This window comes from Temnothorax americanus, unplaced genomic scaffold, assembly GCF_048541705.1.
Source record: "Temnothorax americanus isolate GAGA-0224 unplaced genomic scaffold, ASM4854170v1 Scaffold15, whole genome shotgun sequence".
Classification (NCBI taxonomy): domain Eukaryota; kingdom Metazoa; phylum Arthropoda; class Insecta; order Hymenoptera; family Formicidae; genus Temnothorax; species Temnothorax americanus.
The window spans coordinates 916,012-938,779 of record NW_027509286.1 but is presented as its reverse complement, the minus strand read 5'-3'; the positions used below and the strand labels follow the sequence as shown (position 1 = coordinate 938,779).

The 22,768-nt window shown below is 36.2% G+C and overlaps 1 protein-coding gene and 1 long non-coding RNA gene across 3 annotated transcripts; one reads left to right on the top strand and one right to left on the bottom strand.

The window, feature by feature from the left end:
* Positions 1 to 417: 417 nt before the first annotated feature.
* Positions 418 to 10,597, bottom strand: LOC143895131 (uncharacterized). The gene is made up of 5 exons (XR_013256234.1): positions 10,326 to 10,597; positions 9,399 to 9,527; positions 6,955 to 7,134; positions 6,723 to 6,771; positions 418 to 5,811 (listed from the first exon to the last, which is right to left on the bottom strand). It is a non-coding gene; the product is annotated as an uncharacterized LOC143895131 (long non-coding RNA).
* Positions 10,598 to 12,395: 1,798 nt separating this feature from the next.
* Nsd (Nuclear receptor binding SET domain protein) lies at positions 12,396 to 22,309 on the top strand. Of its 2 annotated transcripts, none has more exons than XM_077402170.1 (13): positions 12,396 to 13,064; positions 13,387 to 13,660; positions 13,851 to 14,254; positions 14,348 to 15,203; positions 15,369 to 15,535; positions 15,615 to 15,933; positions 16,013 to 16,241; positions 16,324 to 16,513; positions 16,999 to 17,428; positions 17,490 to 17,760; positions 17,862 to 18,082; positions 18,444 to 18,679; positions 20,903 to 22,309. In XM_077402170.1, the coding sequence occupies exons 1-13, from the start codon at positions 12,831 to 12,833 to the stop codon at positions 21,107 to 21,109; spliced, it is 4,038 nt and encodes a 1,345-aa protein (XP_077258296.1). In that variant the 5' UTR covers positions 12,396 to 12,830; the 3' UTR covers positions 21,110 to 22,309. The 2 variants fall into 2 exon arrangements, with proteins under 2 accessions (XP_077258296.1, XP_077258297.1); XM_077402171.1 differs by having other exon boundaries at positions 20,871 to 21,046.
* Positions 22,310 to 22,768: the final 459 nt, after the last annotated feature.

Here is a 22,768-nt window from a genome sequence, read left to right as displayed (position 1 = left end):
ATCGATATCGCGTGATCGGTATGTCGATGCTTCCGGGATGTCCTTCGGGGTAAAAAATTGCACAAAAAAATTCAGTCCCTACGCCGAGAAGAACCGCCCGATTTGGTTTTCCTGAATGGCTGCAGGAAAACCGGCGATAAGGACGATCGGGTGTTTTAAAGAGTTCTTCGCATAATTGCGATACGGCAATGATTAGAGCTTGTACTTGTATTTTTCGTCGCGAGAACGAGGCGACATTTTACACGGAATGTCCTGGCGCTTACGGCTTACCGAAACTCGCTGATCTCATCGCCGTTGGTGAAACAAAAGAGAATAGAACATGAAAAAGAAAGAGACAGAGAACGTTCGAGCTTGTCGCAAATCCCAGCGTTTCTCGGTAAATTCTTCGAGATTATTTTCCGTTTTTCAACAATCACGATTTTCAACGCATGCACGAAAGAATGTATAGAGAATATTGCGGGATTTGTTGGGATAGAGAATAGTATTTAAACTTATACCAGAAAAATAGAGACCGAGAGAGAGAGAGAGAAAATGAGAGTGAGAGTGAGAGTGAAAGTGATAGTGAGAGTGAGAGTGAGAGAAAGAGAGTAAAATAGAATAAAGTAGAGTAGAGACGAGGCACGAAGCGTTCGCAGGATTTGCGAATTACATGATAAACTTTATGAGGATTCGCTGCGGGAAACTCTAGCTGCGATGATTTATTTGTTCCACGATCTGAATAGACGGTAATTCTCGTGATCTGCCGACTGGGCTCCGCGAAAATAGAACACGTTCGTAGAAGCAATATAGAAAGTAGCTTAGCGAATGTTATACATACGTGAAAACGACGTATATCTATATACGAAATCTATACGTGTCTACACTCTATATACATGCGGTGTAATCTCTGTGTAAACTTAAAAAGAAATTGTCGTGTATTTATTACGCATCGGCGTCTCGTTGCTATTGCTACAAATACCATGGATAGTGCGGCAATTACGATAAGGCAAAAAAAGATTTTATGGCGGCACTTTATAAACAACGGTTCTTGCCCTCTTGACCGTGAAGAAATGAAAAATACTGCTAGAGAAAGCAGTTTAGATATTGCGGAAGTAAAAAAATGGATTAATAAGAAAATTAGCCAAGAGGATAAAGAAGAACAAGAATTGGTGCGACCCCCTATTCGTGTACGACGTATATATAAGAAAAGCATATACTTGTTGAGATCCTAAGCTACTAGTTCCGAGATATTTGCCGAGGCAGTGATACACTTCTCAATAGCCATAAAAAAAAATAAAAAGTAAAAAGATGTACGTGATTAGAATATAGTGCGTTTTGCTTAATGCCTGGAGTCATTACCATCTCTAATTGCGAGCGTATTGCTTAAGCTGCGAAAGCATAATATTATAGAAATCTAGGGATATAATTCACTGAAACTTTAGAGTCCTTATTAACGCCATGATGGCACATTTCTTCGTTGGTGTTTCGTGCCGAATCTTGCTCGTGTAGTTAAACGAAGACGAATAAAGCGGGGCCCGTAAGAAACGCACATCCGAGACGAACGATCGCACGTGATTATTACGGTATTCGACTACAGCTTTCCACTGCGGATTCCGAAATACACAAGGTGCGTGAGATTTTCGCGCGCCTACTCCCGGTACGAAACGCGAGTCAATTCGATTCGCGAATTCTTTGCCAACGCTCGCCTCGTCGACATACATATATTTAAAAATGTCTATGAAAATCTATATGAGAAGGCGCAGCAAACTGCAAGAAATGAGTGAAAAACGAAGAAATGTAGAAATAATTAAAAAAAAAATGTGCGAAACGAAAATGTGACGATTTTTCGAGCCGTGCACGCGCATGAATTCAGATTAAATCTAAATCTCTTTCCTCCTTGGTTCTCGATTATATTCTATTACATTATAATTATATTCCAATTACTTTTATCCAGATTATAAATGTCGTCTCGCCATGTATTTTGACGCGCGACTCTCTGTTGTTATTACTATTCTTCTCTACTTTAATAATAATAGTAGATAATAATGATGAGAGCAATAGCATCCTCTATTATCGCGATTCGATGTTACTACAGTGATCTCGAGCTATTGTATTATATCCTTAAATGTAAATATAGCGAAACTAATTAACGTTGAACGTTGTCGCCGCTGAGATACCTTAAAGGACGTTGTAACGCCGATTTCCTGTAATTTCGGTGGACCCTCATTTTGGATTTACTCTCGTTCGCAATGTCTCTGTGTGTGTGTATATGTATGTATACGTGTGTACGCGTGTAATAGAGAGAGAGACACGCATTCTCGGTTATCATTTAAACGATTAAATTTATAGATGTAAACACGAGAAAATTATTTGTTCACGTGTGGTGTAAAATTTATTCAACAAGTATTGTTTAAAGTGATAAAGTTGCAGACGCGGAGCGTGATTCGAATTTTATCAGAAAGTGAAGTCTAATACTCTGCGTTTTATATCAAAATTTGGGCATACGAAATATAAATCTATTACGATTGTGATCGTACACCATTAATCTCTTGCGTTGGAATTCAGTGGATAATTGTATATATTCAAACTACATGTGTTAATTTGCAATTAATACAGCAATGATTTGCTGATACAGAGATAACATATCAACAACCTAGTGATATATGTTATTTTCTTTAGGCTTAGATGCATCGATAATTCAGTAAATTAAATCACAAATGTAGTGGTATTCCTAATTCATAATGTAGACAAATAAAGATTTGATCAAAATTAAGATAGCTGGAACATACAATCATCCGTTAAATATTATTTTGACAAACGTTATTACTCAATAAAAAAAAGAGAAACAGATAAAATTAATACGAAAGCTTTGTCATACGTTCAATAGACAAAACTAAAAACAAAATTACACAGTTTTCAAGTCCACACTTTTACTTATCAAAATAATTATTGTTAGCTTTAATACATTCATTCAATCGAGAAATAAATTACTCAATTCTTCTGAGCAATTCTATTTAAAATATAATTTAATAAACAAATTTTCAGGTCATCTTAATGAACATTACAGTGCATAATTTTGAATCGTTAAAAACGATCGCAATTGCTTTATTAGTATTGCAATTGTTGCAACACACCACTAACTCCAACGGAAGGAATTAAGTCGCTACAACTGATTATGCTTTCAATAAAATTCATCCACCCGCTTCAGAAAGAAACAGCATCCTTGAATGCGCGAGTTATACGTCGAGGAAGTAGCGAGCTGCATAGGAGTCGTTTCTTCTTGAAAAAATACGATTGATTATTATTATTACGATTATATTATTTGTGTAAGTCTCTCATGTAACTAGCCAGTCCATATCCCAACTCGGCCGTCATCGGCCGAGGCTTTATTGTACGAATTGCAGATGCAATCAACCGAATCAACGTGACTGTGTTAATCGAAGCGAATCGTAAGGAGACGCGCGTGCCGCGCGTATTGCGCTTCCTCGGTCACGCGACACGTGCTTGCGGTAAATGAAAAATAACGTATACGATACCAGTCGCACACAACCATTACCTGACAAACGTATCGTAATTGGCCATCGCGAAAGACACGACGAAATTCGTATAATAGTCGTGGCTACCAATCCTCATGCCGAGAGATTTCGCAAAAAATAGATAAATTGAAGAATATTGATAGGATTTTATTTCGTACCTATATAATTATAACTTTCCAATTCTTTAATTCAGGAATGGGTAGAGAAAATGTTTGCCATTTCCTTTTATTGTTCTTAATTTACTTATTAATTATACTTAATTATACTTGTACATTGCAAAACAAATTTTTTTTTATTCTTTAGCGTTATTTTCTTACTTTTACTTAGAGTGTCGTTCCAGTCTTATTTTACAATTTTACACAGAAGAGATTAGAGAAATAATATTTGACTATACATAAACATAGTGAAACATAAACGATATAAATAATTAATTAAACATAAATATGTAAATGTTCTAATCAGTTTAAATTGATTCTAATTCCGGAAACGCAAAATTTTTTAATTCGGTAAAATTTGTATCAATTTCCCTTAATTTATCTATTTTTTGCGAGAAGTAACTAATAAGAATGCACGGGATGACGAAAGGAGAAAAAATATCGCATAAGACGATGCGTTCAAATTTCATAAACGTTCAATCAAAAACTGCAAGTATCGCCGTGCGTTATTCGTATAATGCCACGATGCTTCCGCATTGGGTGTATTAAGAGAAAAGAAAAGAAGAAAAAAAACGAAAGCGAATTATTCGTTGGCGGCTGCTATTGTGAACAGACAATAAGCAATGTAAAAAAAAAATAATAATAAAGTGCAAAACCTTCCCCCGCATTCGATACGAAGGCTCGATCAATCGTTGTCTCGTTATATAGGAAAATGGCAAACGACGTTAGCGAATATCGATCGACAATAATAATACATTGTTAAATAACAAAATCGAAATGGATTCGCACCGGTTCTGGAATATCTCGATCTCAATAACGAATTTCTCTCTCCGTTAGGAAGGTATTGGACGACGCTTGTCTATGTATTATCGTTATACTATAGTTTTTCGGCAGCAGTAAAGTTTGTCGTAAAGTCACAGTCTGTAAGGTACCTATTTAACGTCGTACCGTTATATCGTAGATATCTAACAAGCTGGTGTATGGGTCCGATTTTCATGCCTGCGTAATAATCAAGACAAAAGGAAAAAAGAAGAGATTTATTAATGAGTCACCCTTAAAGCGTACCCCTTATATTTTTTAAGTGTCGTTGTATCATGCGCGGTTAAAATCACTAGGGGAGATAATATTAGTGTACGACTGAGAACCTTCCTCGAGCGAAAGGCAGGCTGGACGGATCAACGGACGAAGAGGCACGAGAACCGCGCTTGTTTGTATATTTTTACGTGTTTAAATTTAGGTAAAGGTAAAGGTAACCAAACGGCCGGCCCCGAGAATCGCCAGATTTCGCTGCGAGATTGTATTTGAATCGTCAACGCTTGTGCGAGTACGGTATTACGAATACGGGATTACGAAAATGTGCAAACGACTTCTATATAAACGCTAAGAAGGGTTGCGGAATAAATACGGTTACGAGATACATACATATATCATTGATGGATCTATACGAATTAACGATAAGTGCAAATATTCACGATGAAGAGCAGTAATGCACTCGTTGTAAACTATTTAATGTTTATTCTGACATATATGTGTCTAACGTGTTTATGTGTACATGAGAAAATACGCTGTATCGAATAAATGAGCTAAATAATCTCTAAACTGTGTTTTTTTTTCCCAACAATTAACGGCTTTGCTAATTAAATTTTGTGGATTGGCCTGATGAAGTCCTGAACCCAGACACATAGCAGTCAGCCTCACGGCCCGATGCTTACATCGAGATTACTATATTCCATCCTTAACCATTAACATTGAACATATTATAGTTGAATAAGATATTCAAAATCCGATTAATATGTTTAAAATTTCTTTACGCGAAGGGATATTAAAAATATGATTGACAAACTTTTAAGTTTTCAAATTATTCATAATAATAATTATATATGTACAGTTATATATTTAATTTAATAGTTTTTATACTTTAAATAATTAAATAATAACATTTTACGTAAAAATGTTTAGAGAACGCTGTAGGTATTGTTTCTTTTAAAATATTTTTTGATAATTTTCAGCCGCAAATTCCCAAAAAATATAAAAAAACGAAAATGTCTTAAACAAGCGAGGAAAATATAAGAAACATAAGACACTGGACCCGGCCATACGCGAAGAACGTCGATCGACAGCATATCAATACCATTCCTACACTGAAAAAAAAAATATTTAGATCCAAAAAAATTTTTATTTAGAGATTGTGGCCAAGAGATTATTTACTTAATATAATACAAATATTTTTATTTAGAATTAAATATTTTTATTTAAATTAAGTAAAAATATCTATATATATATATATAATTCTCTAAATAAATAAATAAATAAAAATATGTGTATTATATTAAGTAAATAATCTCTTGGCTACAATGTAAATAAACAAGGTCCAAACCAAGGGCCGAAACGTTACGATTACAAACAATTATTAATTAATTAAAGTTATATCAGGTTTTCTTTATGTAAGGGATAGGACGTTTTAGATCTATCTGAAAAATGAATTTCGGCAAAAAAACAAAGCGTCCAAGCACGCGGAGTCGCTTGGACCATGGAACAGCTATCGTCCGATCGAAATAAGATTGAAAGCTACTACACCCGAGCAAATACATTACGAACATTCATAGACGGCAGTCGCTCATCGGCAAAAACATCCACAGAGATAATATAAAGAAAACTTAATCCGCCAGTGGTTAAAACAAAATCAATTATTTATTACTCGACTAGCTGGCTTAAATTATATATAAGTGCACAAAGAGTTCCCGGTGCAAATTAATCGAAAAAACATATACCATGGGTATATGTTGAAGCAGTCGTGCAAATACCAAAAGAAAATGTTTCGGTGTTTTATTATAAATCGAATCTATTCACGTTTACCATTTACGGCTTGCAAACAACGAACTGTGAATGCTATACGTTTGAGACGACGCGCGTGTTAAAAAATGGTTATTTTTTATACCTTAAATAAGTCATAACGTGAATTAAAATCAAAGAAACAAAGATAAAAATGTTTTTTTTATTATATTTTTATCTTTGATTTTTTAATTCGCGTTGAAAAAAAAAAATCACTCACCGGCCGATGCGCAACAGCGGAGTTATATAAGTTGTAACCCTGCGTTGATCTGTAACAGAAATATTTTTACATTAAAGCCGTGCAGTGCCCAAGATACGCGATACTTGTATCGTACGAGCAATAAATTAACGATTCGAGTATAATGTAAGGGCGACGCACGTCACGCTTAAGAAAGTGGCAGAATCCGCCACAAGACAGCAAAATAATAAACAACGAACACGCAAGTACTCACCCCACGGTTGCTCCGCCGTCACCCGACGCCTCCCAGACCTCCTCCTCCTCCTCTCCGTGGTTCTTCTCCGGTGTCGCATCTCTGTCGGCGCACTCACTCGCGACGCGGCGACGTTTACGAGCGAAAATCCAGCTGACACACATACAGTACTGCACGTTGCGTTAAACCGCGCCTAGTGCTCTGACGGAAGATAAAGAAATAACAATTATTATCATTGATATTAAGTTACGTTTAAAGCATTATACAGAAAGATAAATAAAAGTAAATTAACGCTCCGTGTCCGTAAACGTGAGTCAACGGCGTTCGAGTCAAAATGATATCTGTTCGTAACTGTGAAACTTGTAAGAGCGTGCCAGAAAATATTAAATAAGCGATGTTCGTCAAAATAACTATAAAATCGTCAACTACAATGCAGACAAATATTTTGTGGATTTTTCCCGATTTTTTTTAAGTACATCAAAGTAGAGAAAATTAGCGTCGAACATGACTGACCCACGTACGCACTAGGAAAGTACCGAAAAAAACGTGTGCATATGAAGGGTTGATACAAGCACAATGCCAAGGTCGCTGTGGCGAGACAGCGACCTCGACAGTGCAACTCATTTACGTGGAATCGAATTATCCTAAGTTACCGATACAAATGCCCGTTTACGCGGAGGAATCATCGTAAGTTACTACAGAAGTAACGCTCGCGTATAAATATTTGTCCCGTCACCCGAAAAAAGATAAACGACCGCGACGAGCGTCTTCCAGGAAAACGGCACCGACACGCACGGGAAAGATGGCGGATGTATATCGCGCTCGCGCGACGAAAACCGCGCGGGTTTCTCGACGGGACGACATCGACACGGCGATCACATATCACATTCGCGAGCGCGCGTACTCGCGTCGAACGAATATGAAGCGTTGCGTTGCGTTGCGTTGCGTACTTACGGGACAGGAGAGGCGAGGCACGCGCGGTACTCGGATGCCTCCGATGTAAAATTGTCTCGCGCGCGCGAACGCGCCGGCCTCGATCGCGGGTCGATATTCCAGGGATTCCACCGTGGTGCGCGAGACGCGGCTCCGCGAGCGTCGCGCACACCACGCGCGTCGCACCGCGTTATTATACACACATCACGCTCGCTCGCAACCGAATGTACCGAATACCGAATACTATTGCGATCGAAGGTCGGAAAAATCCACGCGTCGTCACGGCCGCGTATCGCGCGGCGCGGTGTCCCGATGGGAACTGTTCCCCTGTTCCCCACCCCACCCCTTACGTTCCTTCGCGCGGCCAGGCGCGGGGCGGCGTGATCGACAACCCCGGATCGAAAACGTGCCACGAGACTGACGGCTGACGGCACGCACGTATATATAGCGATCAGCCTCGCGGCCCGATGCTCGTACATCGAGATTGCTATGTTCGATCCACAACCGTTAACATTGAATATATTATAGTTGAATAAAATATTTAAAAGCGCGACACTTGATTCGCCCATCACGTGATATTCGTTAAACCCGTGTCACGCGTATCGATTGTCAGCCAATCACAGATGAGTTGTTCGTCCATGATTGGCTAGATTATTACGATCCGCGACCCGCATCTCAGAAGGCATATTAATAATATTATATGCGTCACGCGAACGTTGCGTCTCTCTTATTCGCTCAATCGTTAATATTTACTTGCACGATTTTTCGCGGTCATTCGCACGATTAATCATGCGAAAGAGTTAATGCGGAAATACGCACAACCGCTCGCGGCGGCCGCGATTGTTTTAGAGTATTAATATTTAAAAAATCTTTTAGACGTCTTAAAAATTTTAAACGCGGGCGCGATAATTATTTGCTTCGAGTACTGATTCTCTCTCTTGTGGAGACCGTTTTAATATGTAAAAATATTTACGTTACAGATCAACGCAGGGGGTTTCGAACTTCTCTGCTGCGCATCAGCCGGCGAGTTATTTTTTTTTTCATTCAATGTTGAGGCAATAGATTTATAAAAATTATATTACCTACGTAAATGAAATGAGAAATGAGATATATTATGAAAGAATCACGAACAGTCTTTTTTTCGAACGGATATTAGACATTACATCAATATTTTTATTCAAACCCTTGGACGGATCCATTGAGACATTAATCCTTAATTTGACACATTTCTCCAATTATTTGGCGTGCGTGTTGTTCGCCGGCGACGCGCGCCATTCCCAATAGCCGGTATTGTGAGCTCGTCAACGGGCAGAGGGTCGATGAGGAGGAAAAAAAAGAAACAAATAATATCCCACTTATACGGCCGCTCGATCATCTTTCGAGGCGAAAAAATGCGCCGCGTGGTCGTTCAAAGTGTCGCGATTTCACTCTCAGGCGTCTCGGGCGAAGTCAAACGCTTTTCGGCAAACGCTCCCGCGGGAGAAGCCGCGAGGCTCTCCGCCGTTTCTAATTAACCGAATTATGGCACTTACCTCCGGCAGGCAGCGTCGTCAATCCTAACGGACGTCCGTTCCGTACGTGATTTCGTCGTCGTGCGAACGACTCGTCGTGTAGTCAGTGTAGCATTGTTGCAAGCTGCAGGTGTTCGTCAGTCGAGATTTCTATAACGGAAGAACAACCGTGTAAGTATAGTGGCACACGCAATAATCGTACGAATAATTAAAAAAAATAATAATAGATCACCAGCAAATAATCAAATTAGTATAGAGACGAATCGAGATTACTCAACGAGATTGCTCCGATTAACTCGAGACGAAGCACCTCGTACGACTTCCTTCCGTGGGCTCACTGGTCTCTCCCGGCCGGAGCAAGCAAACTGTTCGCAGGTGCGGAACGCGTGATCAGAGATCAGACGCTCGACAACATTTCGATCATCGACTCTCGTCAGAGGACTTCGCGCTTACATTGAACTCGCGACGTGATATTTAACGTTTCAGTAGCGTGTTAAACGGATTTATAAATTTGTTTAATGACGATCGAAAGAAACGGAAATGTCAGTTCGTGCCACACCGTACATATCGCGAACTTAAATTTAAAACTGTACGAAATTAAAAACACATTAATCTGTACTATCTATCTGGTCCATACGCGCGCAGCTTTATTGTATCGAGGCGGAAGAATAACGCGAGAGACGTGCGATTTCGCGAAACTACAATTCGTCCGACGCGACGCCGCTTCCTTCGCGTGCTCGCAGAAGATGCGCTTGAAAAAAGACACGTCCGACAACGATTACTTACTCGCGCGTCATAATTGTTCGAACACATTTGTATACCGTGCGGCACGACATTCCCGACGACAATCACGCGGCGCGCTCGATTCTATATTCCGCGACACGACCGATAACGCGAGAGGGAAAGAATTGAGAGAGGTGCGAATCTCTCGCGAGTCAACGTACTTACTTGATCGTGGCCTGCATCGACGTTTCTGGACGTTAACGCGGAACGACAAATACGCGACACTATGACTGCGTTCCTTTTGGGCGCTCACGCGCTGTAAGCTGCTGTAAGCATCATTCTATCTTCGTTGCACATCGAATATCAAACGAAGATAGAGCGATGCTTACAGCGCGTGAGCGCCCAAAAGGAACGCACCCTATATAGGCTGCGGTCCACTTGACGCTATAAATGCTTTGGAGCGTTCTTCTTCTCCTTCTTTCTTCATTGAAAGAAAAGAGAATAGGGATGTTTCGAAGCATTTGTAGCGTCAAGTGGACCGCAGCCATAGACACCACTTAACTTAACACTACCGGCCGGCTCGAGCGTCGTTGAGCGAATAGCGAATGCGAATGAAGAAACGGCAAACGGCAACGCAACCTTGTCCTTGTCCTTCCGGCGCGATCAAAACAAACGAGCGCGCGACGCGCGACCGAAATACCTAAAGGTCTTTCTACATCGCAAATCGTAAATCGTAAGAATTGACCAATATATCAATCACCAGTCCATTATTCTCCTTGCGGTCGAAGAATAATGAACTGTGATCGATCAATTCTTACGACTTACAACTTCTATGTAGAAAGACCTCAACGTTTTCACAAACACCCGAATTCGCTGTTGTTTTTCCGCATTCCTTTCGCATCTAACGTAATCTGAATAGGGAGTTTTTGCAATACCGTCCTTCAGGATACGGTAACCCATATCTCAATTTGTTCATATTGAATGTATCCGAAAGACAGTATTGCAAAAACTCCTTAATAATTTGTAATTTATGTGTTCTCTTATTAATTTTTGAATTTGTCTCAATTTATATACGCAGAGATATTTCGTGTAACTCGATTTTTTTTTCTTCTTTTTTTGGTTACAAAATTCCTGGAGAATCCACAAAAAAATCAGAATAATGTGAAGTAAATAAAAATTAAACAATCTTACTTATAAATTCTGCAAAATCCTAAAAGTTTCTGTCAGTGAAATTATGATTCGAGTTTAAATTTTTATTAATTTATATTTATAAATATATTATATAAGTTATATAAATACAAATATATTTATATTAATAATTTTTTCTATTCATTCCACAATATCTCGGTTTTTTTGTAGATTTCCTAGATATTGCAAAGAAAAAAACAAAATACACGAAATTCCTGTGACATTTATATATTTCTAATAAAAAGTTTGACTTGTTACGCGCAATTTATTTTTTTCTCCTTTAAAAAAAATTTTCTGATTGCGGTTATTCTCTTAAAAGAGCTTATAATAAATCCTAGTTTATTAAAGAATAAAATTTATCTTTGTTACAATCGAAAGTACATATAATTAATTGTGTAAATATTTCTACATAATTGCCCATTACGCAATGTAGTATACGTACCTATATTATTTATAATTGTATGTATATAGTTATTTATTATATATCGATAAGCGATATATATATATATATATATATATATATATATGAGGAGTAATTAATTAAATTTGATGTTTCAAATAAATAATGAATTATATAAAATATTAAATTAATCAAAAGTTTCGATTTTTAACCAATAGTCATCATCCCTCTCTAAAAAATCATTATCGTGTATCTGAAAAAGGCATTAGTTATATAAAATTAGAATATCTAGACATGCTACATCTACCTTGGAAATGTATGTACTATCTCGGAAAGAGATCCGAAAGTTTTTTTGCCGCACTTTTTGCACTTGCGAACTTTTAATATATCTTTTTAACGTTAAAATGAGTATATATATATACGTAATTAAACGTTGGAGAGAAAAAGAGAGAAGAAAATAATAAAAATAAAATTGCAGAGTTTAGCTACAATAAAAAAACAAACTCTATCGTCGAACGAGATGCGCATATTTGCGCTTTTCACCGAAAATTCCGAATCGACATTTTTATGGGACGCAGAGATAAAAGAGATTCTTCTTTCTTTTTATGATAAAGGAGAAAAACTATATAACAGAAAATTGACGCGATCGGTAAAGAAGGCATGCGAGCGCGGCATTGGCCGGCCGCCGTTTCACAAAGCACGGGCTGCGGGCTGCGAGCTGCGGGCAGCGCCGGCCGCCGGCCATGAGAATCGCCCAAAATCGCGGGAAACGCGTCCTGCTTCGCGAGGTACGCGAGGTTCGTTGTTCGTTCGCAATTCGTTATTAGTTATCGTCGCGACAATTCGGACGCTCGAAAGGGCGAAATTCGGGGCCGCGTGCGGATCCTCGCGGTGCGGAAGCCGACGTTCGTTCCACGGATGAGGTAGGTGATACCCCCCTCTCGAAAACACGAGGCCGAGGCCCCAACCCCAACGGTAGCGAGAACCGAGAACTGTTTTCGACAAGGGTGCCCTCGTCGCTGGCATTCCGCGGGCCCCGCGGACGCCCGTCGTTCGAGGTGCCGATGCGCTTCCACGATATACGCGGCGTACGGAACGCGGGAGCCTGAAAATGCCGTTGCCGCACTGAACGCGCACCAGTCATGGATACCATTGACACGGAGACGACCAGCGAGGTGTCCGCGTTGGATCGCGCCAGATCCGAGGCGGACGATGAGATCGACGTGAATGTCGGGGCTTCGACGAGCGAGGACGCGTGCGATGGGGAAGCTTTGCTGGACGATGACGATTGTAATGGCTGGACGCCTAATAAAAGCCGTTACGGCAGAACGATCAAGCCCACGTCCATCATGGGCATTACTGTGGACTCTCTGCAGGTATACGCCGTGTACTATTTTTCATGCTGCTCTGAGCAACGAACCGTCCACGTAACGTTGGCGTGTCTTTGTCGATTGCGTATATTTCTAAGCCCAATCGAAGTACACGTCATTCGTGAAACTTGATCTTAAATATTTTCACGTTCGCGTACTAACTTTCATATGATTCTTTTCAAGGAAGCTCTTTTTTTTATATAATCAATAGTAGATATCAAATAAGTTATATTTAGTGTCTGAGATCTATCGGTTTTTTTTTTTAATAATCTGAAGCTTGCTGTTCGTTGGTACTTACGTAACGTTTGTTGCTTTTGTAATTTTGCAGAATTGGAGGCTAAAGACACGTAGACAATTGTCGAATTCCATTGATAATAGTATGGATGAAAATACGAGTGAAATTGACGTAGCTAATAACGTAGACGAAGTCGTTTCTTTAGTAACTAGTATAGAGGAGATTTCATCTCCAAAAGTAATCAGTCCCGTTGTCGAATGCCATTGGATGCTGGGAGAGTTAGCGTGGGCAAGAGTTGGCAATTTCCCATACTGGCCTTGTATGGTAACGGATGACCCAACTACGGGTCAATATTATAAGTTAAAAGGTAAATTTTTATAGCTCGTGTATATTTTACTTATTTAAGTTGCAGTGTATTTATAAGAAAGTTGCTTCGGAATATGAATAAACGTGAGAATCTCAAGTTATATTTCTTATATGTATATATAGACGTTGTTATATACAAAAATTTACTGGTATAAAATGTTGAAAAATGTTTTGAATATTTTGTGGCACAGTTTCTTCTAGGACGTATATGTGGGTACACGTTCATTACTTCGGAGACAAAGGACGTCACAGTTGGGTTTCGGCAAAAATGATGATGCAATTCATATCTCTTGCTAATTTCGTGGAATTAGAAAAATCATTCAAGTCAGCAGATACAAGGAAGAAGGATTCCAAGTATGCTACTGCTTTTACTGTGAAGCCGAGAGCGAGAATAAAGTGGGAAAATGCTGTTAGAGAAGCTGAGGAAGCACAGGCACTGACGATGGAAGAAAGAATTGCAATTTTTGCGAAAAAATTTAAAATCTCGAAATCTAAAGATGCAAAATCATCTACTGTCGATGAAAGAATTAAGAACAAGAGGAAACATTCGATTGAGCAAGATGAGCCTGATGTCAAACGTGCTAAACGAGACAATGTAATGTTAATAATTTTTTTCATTCGGTATAAATTTAACTTACAATTAGGTGCTTGTTATATGTAGTGTAAAACCTTATTTTTACTTTTACAGTTGTACAATGAAAAACCGGAAGTATCGAAGTTACGTAAATCAGAATTATCAAAGACGAAAAATTCGCGGATTGTAAACGGTAAAATTGACTGGAAACTAAATTTGGATTCTTTACCTCCATTTCCTTCGAGTCATAAAAACTGTTCCGAAAGTATAAACACAAAAATCATTAAAAATGAGGATGAAGAGAGTTTATTTAAACTCTACTACGAAGATAACAAAAATTTGCTCGAGACTGAATATCCAGATACGCCAAAAGACGACATTAAAAAATACTTACGGAAAATCTGGGATAATATGGACACGGAATACCGGAAAAAAGTTAGATCGCAGGTGTCAAATGAAAACTCGCAATTGGATTCGAAAGAAAGCACTTCGTCAATTGAGATTGACACAACTGTAAAGGAAAATAAAAAGATGAAAAGTAATATTGACACTGAAGTAAATTCTGTTCCAGAAATGATGAAACGAAATAGACTGTACAATCTCTTAAAAGATATAAAAAAAGAAAGTACTCCGGATGAAGATGTGATTGAGATTGACACAACTGTGAAGGAAAATAAAAAGTCGAGAAGTAAAATTGACAAGGAAGAAAATTCTGTTACGGAAACGAAACGAAGTAGATTGTACAATCTCTTTAAAGGCATGAAACAAGAAAAGGTTTGTCAGATTTGCGAGAAGACGGGCAAGCTAACGAGATGTAAGGGGCCTTGTTATTCTTATTTTCATTTATCCTGTGTAAAACCTGGCGAATCTAGTCCAGAATATTCTGCTGATGAGAACACCTTGGATGACAGATTACTTAGCGACTTAGACATAATTAAAAGAAGTATTAATGATGAAAATGAAAATAATGGTAATTATGTGTGATAATAATTTTAAATACATGTATATGTAATATTTATTTTTAAAAAATATTTTTTAAATGTGACTTATACTAACGGAAGAAAAACGAATTTTTTTTTTAACAAATCTGATACATGGCTATACGCGGTATAATCATGATATTAATTGAATTAAGGTAAATCCGATGAGCAAGAGGACGAGACATTCAAATGCATTGACTGTTTATCTGGAGTAGCACCTGCTTGCTTCTTATGCAATGAGAGGGAAGGAGATAGAGTAAGATGTATCGTCCCGGCTTGTGGAAAACATTATCATTCCAACTGCTTATTATCGTGGCCACAGGTAAAACTTTGCGTTTATATCATAATGTTAAGATATTGATATAATCAAACATTAATAATTATTTTTGTATTTTGTTTAGTCGCATTGGCAAGGTGGACGCTTGATATGTCCGTATCACGTATGCCACACCTGCAGTTCGGATAATCCTCAACACCACCGTTCGCGCGCCCCAAATGAGAAAATAGCAAGATGTGTCCGTTGCCCTTCGTCTTATCATGCATCGACGTTGTGTCTGCCTGCTGGTTCAGTAATATTGACGGCGAGCCAAATTATATGCCCAAAACATTACAAAGCACCATATCCTCCGTTGAATGCAGCGTGGTGTTTCCTGTGTACACGTGGTGGAAGCCTCATTTGTTGCGACACGTGTCCGACTTCCTTTCATTTGGAATGTTTGGGTAACTTGATTGAAATGTTATAGTTAATGTAAAGTACAATACCTGCAAATAAATTACTCATATGTCGTTGGTAATTTAGGTATAGATGCGCCTGACGGCGGATTTATATGCGAGGATTGTGAAACAGGAAGATTACCTTTGTATGGGGAAGTTGTATGGGTGAAACTCGGCCATTATCGATGGTGGCCGTCTCGTATATGTTATCCACATGAAATTCCTGAAAATGTAGAAAGTGTAGCTAAACCTCACAGTCCTGGCAAATTTTGCGTAATGTTTTTGGGGTCCAATGATTATTATTGGGTAGATAGGTAAATAAAAATTTTTTTATACGAAATATTGCGATTAATAAGTATCTTAAGTCATCTTTCTTTAATGTAATAATCTTTATAGAGGTCGCGCCTTTTTATATCAAGACGGTGATGCAAATATAAAACCACCTATGAATAAAAAATCTCTGATGGACGATACATATCGGATAGCTCTTGAGGAAGCCAATAAAATACATCAACAATTAAAAGCAAGGCGATCCATGACTAAAAAACCGAAAGGACTGAAACCGCCACCATACGTAAAATTAAAAGTACGGTTTATACCACATTAAGCTAACGCTTAATCAAGCTAGCAAAGACTAACGAGCACTTTTCTTTTGAAGTTGGATTCAAACCAAATAGACAAGCGCGAACGAACACAAATGAACACCTTGCTTCAATGAGTGCATATGGTGCCGCCGTACTGGCAGATCATTCATTAAAGCACATTATTCATTTATGTTTGCGTTTACTCGCGTTCTGGATCTGACTTTTAAACTCGTTTCGTAATCTCACCATTATCCACACTTATTCGATCAAATTCGCTCATAGATGATTGTGTTCGTGCTCGTTCGCTTGATCTAGACTAGGCTAATATATATATTATTGTAGTCAACACTGCTGTGTCATCATTAAAATCAATTTGAGTTTGTAATCAGAGACTTAGATCATACGTGCTTTATTGTTAATTTATCATAATTTGATGAATAACCGCAGTGAAAAGTTAGAAGCCTTAATGAAAATAGACATGTAACAGGTCAATAAACCAGTGGGCAACGTTAAGCCAACCGAATTCGAGAGCATTGTAGCATGCGAATGCGATTCTGAATGGGATAATCCTTGTGCACCTGGTACGGATTGTCTCAATCGTATACTAATGGTCGAATGCAGTCCCGGAATCTGTCCAGCTGGAGACAAATGCATGAATCAGTCGTTCGTGCTAAGACAATACCCAGCAATGGAGCCATTTCATACCGTGGCTCGCGGATGGGGCCTGAGAACTTTGGAGGATATTAAAGCGGGGCGGTTTGTCATCGAGTACGTGGGGGAAATTATAGACGACGCTGAATACAAACGTAGATTACATCGGAAGAAGGAATTGAAAAATGAGAATTTCTACTTCCTGACGATAGACAACTATAGAACGATTGATGCGGAACCGAAGGGAAATCTGAGTCGATTTATGAGTGAGTATATTACGACATACGAGTCTGTGATCCCGAAAAACGATTATATTGTCATTTATAGATCACTCGTGCGCTCCAAATTGCGAAACGCAGAAGTGGACAGTAAACGGAGATACGCGTATCGGTCTATTCGCTTTGCGTGACATAGAAACTGGAGAGGAGCTGACATTTAATTATAATTTAGCATCTGATGGAGAAACACGAAAAGCGTGTCTTTGCGGTGCATCTAATTGTAGCGGTTTTATTGGGCTAAAAGCACAGAAACAACAGTTACCAATAGCACAATCGGTCATGCAATTAAAGAAAATTGTTAAATCAAAACGACACAGAAGGTACGTATATAATTGTATATCTTGTTAATTGATATACTTATCGTTTTGTCGTTGTTTTTATGCATTTAATATGTTAATGAATTTTGTTATTTTTATTTTAGATCGAAAGAGAGAAAGTACACGTGTTGGCAATGCGGACAAGAAATATATCACAACAAGTTTATAGTCTGCTCACAAAGGACATGTAACAAAAAGTATCACAAAACGTGTGTAATAGTCGATGAGACGGAACCGAAATTCTGTTGTCCGTGGCATTTTTGCTCAGAATGCGGACGTCGAACATCAGCACACTGTTCATTTTGTAGTATTGCATTTTGTCAAGGTAATCCGAAAATAATATTAACATGTATTTGCACAAACTATGGGTATACCCTTTCACTGCAAATTTTCCAACTAATTTAAAACGGATCTTTTCTTTGTGAAAATCAAAACCTAAGTTTAGTAAATTTCTGCAAATTAAACTGCAGAAGAGAAAATAAGAGAATTTTTATTTAAAACTTAGATACAAGACCGCCCAATGTTGAAAATGGAGAAAATGCGCTTATATATAACAATGATCTCACTCGATATTTTTACTGAAGAAAAGTCATCTTCAAGTTGAATAAAAGAAGTTATTGTTAAAAGAACATTTTATATACTGTAATTATGTGCACTATAAAAATTAATGTTATTTATGTTTTTAGATCATCTCGATGGCAACTTATTTGAGCGAGAGAGCGAGAAGGGTGGCGTCGTATGCAGAGCGCACGAAAATGCGGATGCACAGAAGCCTACCGAAGACGAGAAAGAATATTCTGATAACGATAACGAGAACGAGACAGATAAAGAATATTCTTCGACAAGCACAAGCTCCACTAGTCCGATCGTAATGGAAAAAATTGCGACGCGAGAACCATCACCAAGGGTTTCTATCGTAGAGGTGAGATGAAACCTTACTCTCTATCTGTGTCATTAGTAAATATATGCGATGCTCGGATAGTTGCAAATCTTTGCATAATAATGCAATTTCACATAGAGGTATGTGCGGTTAGTGTTTCGTCTGTATATTTCTATATTATTTGCGCACAATTAAATTGACTGTATCGTTACTTTGGTGGTGGTAGAATTTGGTAAGAAAAGAACGTTCTTATGTTGAAAAATATACAATTTTTGAGATCAATGATTATGATGAAAAAAATATTGATAGAGGCTAGAGAAGAATGTAAGCGTGTAAACAAGTAAATGCATCTTTAATTTACCAAAGAAGCCAAATTCTTGTTTATATTTTTATTATGCTTGCATTATTTACACTAAATTGATATCCATAAAAGTGTTAATCCAAATACTTTGGAATGTAAAGGATACACTATCAAGGCATTCTTTTATAGGACCATCTTAACTGTATCAAAGTTTTATTTGTGAATTTATATCGCGCGGCTATTCTGTATGTAAGGAAAACAACGATTATTGTTGTAATATTGTAACATAATGAGAATTATGTTGTAATATTGGAAGGTAGCATATATGTTCCGAAAAAACAAAAAGAAACTGAAATTTTTTTATTATTATTTTTTATTACTCCCAATATATCCCTATTCCTTTAAATTGGCATTAGTAGACACTCTTCTATGCGCAAATTCTGCTCTTACAGAAAAGTTGCAAGTTGTTTGGCGTAGTTGGTAGAAAATAAATATTTAGTTTTATATTTATGAGTGAGTTTTTTTAAATTGTAGATGTATGGATTTATTATTATTGATAATAAAGAGTTGCAACAGACCTGAAAAACCGAGAAATGTCATGGAAATTTAAATTGGTCAGAGAAAACCTGGAAAAATCAGGGAAATAAATATAAAAGCTTGGGATTTTTAACTTTGCTCACAATTCTCATAAATGTTCTTATTTTAAAAAGAGTACTTATAATTCTTCAAATATATCTCACGTTTATAGTCAAATGTGTTCAAAACTCACGTATTTTACAAGTTATTTTTTATATGTTACGAAGAGGCACGTATGAGGTACTCTTGCGTCCATTTCTCGTTTCGTCTTCCCCTACTTCTCTAGTTCTCTTACGATATTAATTAACAAAATAATTAAAATTTATATTTTATTCGGTGCTTTTATTTAATCGCCCTTTTCCCTTATAACTGCGTTCTTTTTTTCAATGCTTATTTTTTGTTAGCCTGAATTTGCATTCAGGATTATATTACGTTATAGGATTAAACTTTCAAGTTTGTGTTCGTTCTAATAATAAAAGCTATCTTTCCTGTAGTCCCTGCTCCTAAATATTAAAATTGAAGATTATATATTGATTATGAAAAATTCTCCATTTTTGTCTGCAGAGCGTAGAAAAGTCAGGGGAGTTTTAAAATTTATTTTCTGTGGCAACTCTGTAATAGTAGTTGTAAAGAAAGGTATCAATAGTAGTTAATACTTACAATTAATATGAAGCAAGTTTATCATTATTCATTTAACTTCAAAATGACATAATGAGTAGTTAATTTGATTCTACAAGAAATATTTCAAATATTATGTGAATTTTAATATACTAGTCTCTACTATCAATTTTTACTATTTAATTACTATGAATATAAATTAATTAATAATTATATATTTACATGACAAAAATTAAATGCGTTATACATTTTTAAATTATATAACACTTATCATGCTTTTTTTTATTAATGTTTTTCAGAGAGAGAGAAGGAGAGAGCAGCTTCTTTTATTTTTCATATCAAGACAGATACAATTTAAATTTAATGATTTGAATAGTTTCTATGAACTGCTATGAATTAATGGTTCAAAACTTGAGTTGAATTTATCATGGTTTATCTCTTCTTTAGTATAGAGAAATTAAGGATTCATCTAAAATTAAAATATCCCATACATATATAATAGATTGGGGAAAAAATAATCCATTATTTTTTCGTTTATTTCAAGGGAAAAATAATGGATTACTTTTTCCCCAACCTAATATATGCAATATGTATATGTGTGTATATATGTATGTGTATGTATTTATATATATATATATGGTATATATATATATAATTTCTCTCTTAATATGCATTTTTGTGAAGTACATAGTGTCATTCAAATAACTATTTTATAAAATAGCATTGTATTCTTCATAGAGATCGTCTTAAGCAACAATGTTGCCTCACAGGTTCATCTAAGCAGCGAAGAGAGTGAAGAATCTCAGAAGGAAGAGGAAGAGCACAATCTCGAGAGTAATTTTATGTCATGTGATAAAAGGACAATGACAAAAGAGACATTTCATAAATCACAGAAGAAAGAAAATCAAGCGAAGGAGTTAAGTAATCTTACATCTAGTCAACTGGAAGCCATAATTGGCGTTAGCCTCGCTGAATGAATTTCTCCATTAAACACATAGTAAAAAAAACTTACTAATATAACTGACATAATTATATATAATTTATTATGTCAGTTATACTGATAAGCTAATTACACATAATTATGTACAATGTTGTAGATTATATATATCATATATTGTATATAATTATATATAGTGTGTACCAAAATGAAAATATACAATAATAAAGTATGTAATCTACAATACATAATTATATATACTTATAATTTATATTAGTTACTTACATATTTATAATATAGAACCTTAAAATTTGCATATATATATATATATAAATTTACTTGATTTTGTTAACATATTGTTTACATTTATTAATCTCAAAAGAATAGATATTACAGTGTACACGTTTATATTGCGATATGCATCATTGTAAAATTATACGTGATGATTAGTGCCTTGATAATAGGAGAGGAATGAATCAGTCATGAAATTCAATCATGTTCATCATAAAACTCTCATGACATTCTTTAATTCTGAAATTTGGTTGAAAGTTGAAACGTATAAAATTACATGACAATGTGCATTTAGTGGATTCTGAGTTTAATCATATTTATCATAAGTTTCCCTTAGAATTCTTTAATGAAATCGGCGGAAACGGTAAAATAGTAATATAATGTTCATATAGGAAAAGATAGCCTGTAATATATACAGTTTATAAGAGAAAAAAATATCTATTGTGTTTATATTTAAATTTTTACTCCATGACAAAATATAATTGGTTCATTAAAATAACATCTTATATAAAATAAGTTGCGTATTCTAATTTCTTGTGTGAAAACAAACATAAAGTAGATAATAATCGTATTACAATGGTGAAGATTTATAATTGTTTAAGAAATTGTATATATATATATATATATATATATATATATACAAGATAAGATAAATAGAAATATATATATATATATATATATGTTTCTATTTATCTTGAAAACTTTGGAAAAATTTTTAAAAGACAAAGAGTACATGTTAATTGGGCCACGTAGTTGATGTTGAGATATGAATTTCTAATATCGTGTGTGTGTGTGTGTATGCGCGCGTGTATATATATATATATATACACACACACACACACATAATTATATTATATCACTTCCCTATATATAAAAAGTACAGAAAATATTATAAGGTGCATCCTTACATAATTCTCAGAATGGAAATAAAACATCCTGCTTAACTATATTTTCTGTTGCAATTATTGCATTATTACTAACAATAATTGATCTATCAAATCATTAAAAACTATATAATTATTGCTTTATCAATTTCATGATAAATATAAGGTTGATATATACATGTTATAAAGATTATTGTGGATTTCCATGTAAGAATAATCACATTATTTATAATAAGATCAAAATTAATGTGCACTATGCTTTATCAATTAAAAACTATTTCCATGTGTACAGTTGTAAGCTTACTTTTTTCAAGTTATTGCATAGCACTATTATATTAACACATTAATATAATACAGAGGTATAATATTAAAATGTATTGAGTGTACTTAATAGACATTTTATGTTTATGTGCCAGATCTGAAATGATAAGATAGATCTACCTGTTCACCTTCTTTATAAATGAGATTCTTTGAGTAGCAATTAGTAAATCCTTCATAAGGCTTCGTATAATTCTTAATATCTA

Excerpts from the sequence above, each read along its gene's own strand:
- Nsd (XM_077402170.1), top strand. The coding sequence starts at position 12,831 with ATGGATACCATTGACACGGAGACGACCAGCGAGGTGTCCGCGTTGGAT. Across the intron at positions 15,536-15,614 it reads GCTTATTATCGTGGCCACAG|TCGCATTGGCAAGGTGGACG; the intron begins GTAAAACTTTGC and ends TATTTTGTTTAG. Across the intron at positions 16,242-16,323 it reads GATTATTATTGGGTAGATAG|AGGTCGCGCCTTTTTATATC; the intron begins GTAAATAAAAAT and ends TAATCTTTATAG.